The sequence below is a fragment of the Silene latifolia genome, chromosome Y (assembly GCF_048544455.1).
Source record: "Silene latifolia isolate original U9 population chromosome Y, ASM4854445v1, whole genome shotgun sequence".
Classification (NCBI taxonomy): Eukaryota; Viridiplantae; Streptophyta; class Magnoliopsida; order Caryophyllales; family Caryophyllaceae; genus Silene; species Silene latifolia.
Genome location: NC_133538.1, coordinates 339,239,347 through 339,245,807, shown reverse-complemented (window position 1 = coordinate 339,245,807; position 6,461 = coordinate 339,239,347). Strand labels below are relative to the sequence as shown.

Below are 6,461 nucleotides of genomic sequence, written 5' to 3'. Positions count from 1 at the left end.
AAATTCGAAATATTGGTTGTTTGTGGGTGTTTGTCTTAAACTGTGCATTACTACCTCTGTGACCTGGTTAATCCCTGACCGTGGGAGGTGGCGCTGCTGATGGGACCATCGTGGGTCAGAGGATACCACGTTGGCGGCAGCTGGTGGTGTGTGGTGTTTATAGTCAGTAGGATGTCGAGTGTTGCTCTTGTTTTTGGTGTCGTTGCTCTTGGTTGTTAGGGCAGCCTTGACGAAGCCCTATGGTGGTCTGGTGTTGTTGATGGTGCCTTCGTGGGTCAGTGGCGACCACGAAAGTGGCTGGGATGAGTTGGGGTGGTAGTAAAATAAAGATAATGAGTCGGGTTTGGGCTGTATACATAGTTTGGTTGTGTTGTTGATGTCGTGAGTGTTGTTGTGGTGGAAGCCGTGTGAAGAGGAGCTAGGGTACGGTGGTCGAGGCCGTGACTGGTGGTAGGTGCTGGTGGCAGGACGAGGATGGGTTGTTGGAAGTATATGCACACTGTGGAATCTTTTGCCAGTCCTGGGTAGCCGACGGATTGTGGGTTAATCACACGGGTTTTGGTGGTGTATTTTGGGTTTGAAACACGGATTAAACCATGTATTGGCCAAGGGTTATGGGTGAGTTTTAATGTTTTGAGACGGGTTTTAGTTTAGTATATCGCGTATATTTGTAACACCCCCATTTATTTAAGAGCCTTTTACTAGGCATTCCTAGATAAATAAAAGTGTTACTATCTCAGTTGCCCGAGGTAGTGATTACAAAGGTGAACGAAACCACAGTACTTTAAATAATATAACGTTAAATGGCCTTATAACATTGTTCCATAAATAAATAATTGTAATTAATTAAAATACAACTGCAGCGGAAACAAAATAAAGCGAATAATAAATAATATTTGTCCATTCTGGTGATCTAGACTACAAAGTAAAAGCCAATGCCTCACGCCCTTCAGCTCCCCAATAATTGGTTCATCACAGGTGTTTAACGAATACACGGTCAACCAAATGGTTGAGTAGGAATTGCTAAACAAGAAGATTAACACAATAATAAGACAATCAAATATGCAAATGCTCAAACCCGTTCACAACTCAAAGATCCGGTGAGAATGAACACTCGGTGAGAAAGGTGAGAACGAGGTTTATAAACCCACGCGCCCTATTTCTCACAGCCAAATTTCATTTCTCACAAATCAATTTCTATCCTTACAAATCATATCCCTCCTCTAACCCTAACCACCCCTTAAATATCCCCATCCTGTGTCGTCGCCACCTACCACCTGTCGCCGTCGTCATCGACAATCACCCACAACCCCAACGAACCACCGCAAATTTTCCCTCCCTCCTCAAACCGCAATTACTCTTCATCTTCCCCAATACCTGTCGTCGCCGTTGACATCGACCACCAGCAAGGCCGTTGAACGTCGAATTAACCGGCGTGGGGGAGAGGTCGATGATGGAAGGAAACAGATTAAAAGGAAACACGGGTATATAATATGTTATCTTATCGGTCATGATAGCCTTATTCACTAGTTACTTCATCATCTCCACCACAGTCGTCGGTGCCTTCTAGGGTGTCGGTGATGTCACCGGCAGGGGTGATGCCGGTATAGTGGTGATTAATCGATTTTTGGAAATAGGGATTGAGCAATTTTCGATGGGTGATGCAATTGCTTCGCAAATGTAATATTCTGTGTATGGATTTGTGCTATAGTTCTCTGGTTTTAAGTGATAAAAGATCGTGTAGTTGGGGCCAAATCTTGTGTCTGATTCGTGCTTTGGAGTGGTAAAATTTGAAGGGAAGTTATCGGACAAATGAATTTGTGCAGATTGATAAGTTTGCAAATTAAATGTGCATTCTGAGTGATAAGTCAGAGTTGACTTTAGTGTATCCATGGCTACTTTTGGTGTACCCGAGTTTTGTTATGTGCGACATATCTAGATTACATACTATTGTGTATATTAGATAGTCTATTAGTATATTTCATATTTTTTAAACGTTGTATCTATTAGGGAAAAAAGCGTAACTACATTGTTAGAAATTGTATCTAGAACTTTTTTAAATTGTTAAAAAATGTACGTACAGTAGAAAAAAGTGTATCTATATTTAAAAAAACTGTATATTAAAAAGTGTTTCTGAGATTTGGTTAAAAAAAAAAAACTGTATCTACATTATTAAAAAGTGTAAATAGAATTCTGGTAAAAAGTGTACCTACGATAGTCAAAAGTGTATCTGGGATTTGGTAAAAAAAAAAAGTGTATCTACATTATTAAAAAGTGTATATAGAATTTTGGTAAAACGTGTACCTACGATAGTCAAAAGTGTATTTGAGATTTGGTAAAAGAAAAAAAAGTGAACCTTATATATATATAGATTTGGGATCCGGTGAGAACCACCTATATAGTGAGAACCGTGAGAACTCCACCTTACAGATTTTTTTTCTAAAAAATAACGACATATTTGGATTTGGCATAGAATTTTATGAATAGATAACATATTTCTTGGTCTAAAAAGTATGAATTATTGACGAAAATCGAGACGAGAAATATTTTATTAGTTATCATGCACCTACTACTCATTTTTATGTATCTAACAATTTTCATGCACCTAGAACTCGTTTTCGTACACCTAGAGCCTGATATTTTCATGCACCTAGTAATCATTTTCATGCACCTAATATTCGTTTTTGTGCATCTATAGCCATTTTAGTATACCTAATTGTATTTTCGTACATTAAGTTTATATTTTGGTAAAAAAATCAATAAATTTTGTTTATCTATACTAAAAATGTGTTTGAATAAACTAAACTAAGGGCAAATGACCCATCAAAACTTTCGGAACAAGATTTGATGATAATTTAGTAAGAGTTCTCACGGTTCTCATTATGTTAGTGGTTCTCACCGGATCCTGACTCTAAAAATATATATATATATATATATATATATATATATATATATATATATATATATATATATATATATTGCAAGAAAAGCAAGCCATTTTATTCATCCATATAGGGAATAAAAGAGGCAAATCTTACAAAAGGATAACCAATAATTTAGACACTTCTAAGAATTTAAATTCTCTAAAATCTCATCCTCATATGTTGGGTGAGTAACATATAAGATTCTAACTCCTACTAAGTACTGGATTTTCCGGATCAAGTATTCAATAGGATGCTCCACATCACGAAAAATGCGAGAATTGCGTTCTTCCCAAATACTATAAACTATTGCATTGAGACAACCCATATACCATTAAGCTTTCTAATGCCTCCTCACTCTTCTTCCAGCTATCCAGCGTAGCTCAATTCTCACATCATTTATTCTACCAGGCAATTGCATCCAGTCCAAAATTCTATTCCAAACAGCTGCAGCAAATGGGCATCTGAAGAACAGATGTCTGTGTGTTTCACAAGCTTCATTGCATAATATGCAGCGGTTTATTATACAGATACCTTTGTGATTGAGCTTGTCAATAGTTGCTAGGAGTCTCTGCATAGCCAAAACCATAAAGAAACTATGCTTTGGTAGTACAGCTCTGTGCCATACACCCTTAGTCCAAGCCACTGAATTCTCCTTGTTTCTGAATTGATCATACGCCAAATGGAGATGGAGCTTACCATTCTTGACACTGCTAGAGAGAATTGTCTGTTCCTGGGAAATCCCTCCTGCTTGAGTTATCAATTCATTTCTCACCTGAAGAATACTTCTCCAACTCTCAGAATGATGAGGCTTAATATGCATTGTCCAGAAGTTATCAGACTTGATATTATAGATATGATTCCACTAAGACCATGTAATTTCAGAGTGATGTTCTATTGCCCAAAGCCATTTACAAAGAACACTTTTGTTCCAAGCCAACACTTCCTTTATGTTGAATCCCCCCTCCTTATAAGGGATACAACAAGAAGCCCAACTCTTCATTACCAATTTCCTAGTAGTTTCCTCTGAATTCCAAAGGAAATTCCTGCAGAATTTGGTTATTAGTCTAAGCACGCCTTTTGGAATCAAAACAGTAGCACACCAGTATTGTTCATGGCCAAAAATCACTGCATTTGTTAAACCGATTTTCCCAAGATGATTTTCCCAAAGATATATATATATATATATATATATATATATATATATATATATATATATATATATATATATATATATATATATATATATATATATATATATATTTATATATATATATATATGATATCCTATTTGGTATCAGAGCCATGGTAGTTAAGAATATAATTATTAAGTTTGGTTAGTTATAGTGTAATACATCTTTTAATTATGAGTCTTATAAAGTATGTTTTTGGTAGTAAAAATACTATCAAGAATGATGTTAGTTATGAAGTTGATTTACCTACAGACTTAGATCTGCTTAATAAGTGGACTATTCCAGAAGTGGAAGTAAAAACCATATATAAGTTGGGGTTTTTTGAATCATTAGGATTGAAGCAAGTAGTTAAGACTACTGAAGAATCTGTATTTTTACATAATGAAGAGATGTTTTTACAGCTCTTAACCAATAGAGACCTTGATCCTTATAAAGCTAAGGACTACAAGTTTGTTCATGTAGGATTAATTCAAATTGCTTTTAAACCATTAACCTTAGAAGGACTGCCTGAAAGTTTTGTTGCAGCCTTAAGAGATGGAAGAAATTTAGACTGGAAAAAGTCTATTATGGGAATTATAAAATCTAGTCTGGCACATGGACTAGTTTATTTTGATGTTTATCCTAATTTAACTCTTTCGTTATCTGATAATAATATTCTGGATGCTTTGACTTTGAATATAAAAACTCATGGTTATAATTATGCTCCAGGGTCAGAAGTTATTTGTATATGTTACAGGATTTATAATAAACCTTTATATACGTTGAATCCTCATTGCAGGATAGCTGATAAACCTCTGAATGAGACTATAGTTATAGAAACCAACTTTCATAAGTCAGATATTACGACTAGAAGGAAAATTAAGTGGGAAGAAATAGAATTTCCTGCTAGTTGGAAAATAGAAAGAGCTATGAAACCACAGTTTAAGGTTGACACAAACCTTTAGATGTGTTACAGACAGGTGATGGGTCTTTAGATTTGATTTTTAAAAATCAAGCAAAACTTTTAAAAGATAAGTCTTCTAGACTATCCAGATCTAGTTCAATTAGATCTTTTATTTCTCCTCTAGATTATGAGTTGGATAGATCTGCTCCTTTTAGGGCCTCTACTTCTCAAATAGAGGAAGAGAGTGACAATTTGCAAGAGATAAGAATAAAGAATTTAGAGAGGTGTAAAGAAAACATCCTCAGAGGACAAATTGAAGAACCTCAATATGAGACCTTGTCTCAAGCTAGTTTTAATTGTCTTAATGGATAAGAAAGGAAAGATAGATTTTAGCTTTGGAAGCAAAGCTCGGTATCTTATTAAGGAAGAATTTAAGTTATATAAGTGGGAAAAGTTTAGAACTTGGTTCCTAAAAAGTTTTACTAATGAGCAAAAGGATAAGCTCCAGAATAAGTTTTATGAAGAATGTATGCAAAGAAACGAAGTCATGTTCTTTGCTCCATGGTTTTTCTCTACCTATGTAGGACCAAATTTGTCTGTTATGGAAAGACATTATCAACTGGCAGCAGAAAACAAAACTGTTAAAAGTATTTATCCTCCTTTGGAAGGATTTCATTTAGGAACTTGTCAATTTACTGCTGTATCCAATATATATCAGCCATCTGATAATGCTACCACCTTTAAAGCTACACAATTGAATGTGTTGATTGAGCAACAGAATTATGCTAATCTTATATTACATATTGTGGGAGAACATTTGAGTTTTTTGCAGGAGAAAGTTAATAATATTGAAAAGATTGAGACTTCTCTAAAGGATAAAGTTAGTATTGGAAATTTAGGGGTAATTCCCCAGAATATTCCAAGTACCTCTAAACCAGGACCTTCAACGGTAAATTTACAAAGTCCTTACGAGATACAAGGGTTTATAACTAAGGCTCCTTTGAATTGGGAGAAAGCTTTCAAAGAGCAAGAAGATATAAGCAAGCAAGTTGAGTTAAAACTCAAGGAAAAGTTTGCGAAATTATCTTTAAAAACTCTCAATAATGAGTTTGTACAAAGCCTTTCGGATAATGAAAATAACCGTAGACAGGTTATAAAGGATGAATTGAATAGAATGGATAAAAGATGGGCAGATAAGCCTACTCAGAGATTATATTATTATAATAGACTTTCACCAATGGATGTTCTTCATGAGGAATAGGAATTCCAGCTAAATAATAGTTATAGTGGAAAATGCATCTATGAATGGAACATAGATGGGTTTACAGATAAACAAATTTACATTCAGATCCATAGGATTATGATGTATAGTACCATGTGCAAGATTGCTGCTAATAGTGATGTCAGTGTTACTAAGATGACTACTGCAGGATTTACTGGCCAATTAAAAGGTTGGTGGGACAA

The 6,461-nt window shown here is 35.1% G+C and overlaps 1 protein-coding gene across 1 annotated transcript; it reads right to left on the bottom strand.

Annotated features, from left to right (window-relative positions):
• Positions 1-3,264: 3,264 nt before the first annotated feature.
• Positions 3,265-3,744, bottom strand: LOC141631483 (uncharacterized). The gene has a single exon (XM_074444148.1). It carries the CDS (start codon positions 3,742-3,744, stop codon positions 3,265-3,267), a length of 480 nt encoding a protein of 159 aa, XP_074300249.1.
• Between the last annotated feature and the right edge of the window lie 2,717 nt (positions 3,745-6,461).

What these genes read in the sequence shown, in the direction of transcription:
- LOC141631483 (XM_074444148.1), bottom strand. Translation starts at nt 3,744, where the DNA reads ATGCATATTAAGCCTCATCATTCTGAGAGTTGGAGAAGTATTCTTCAG.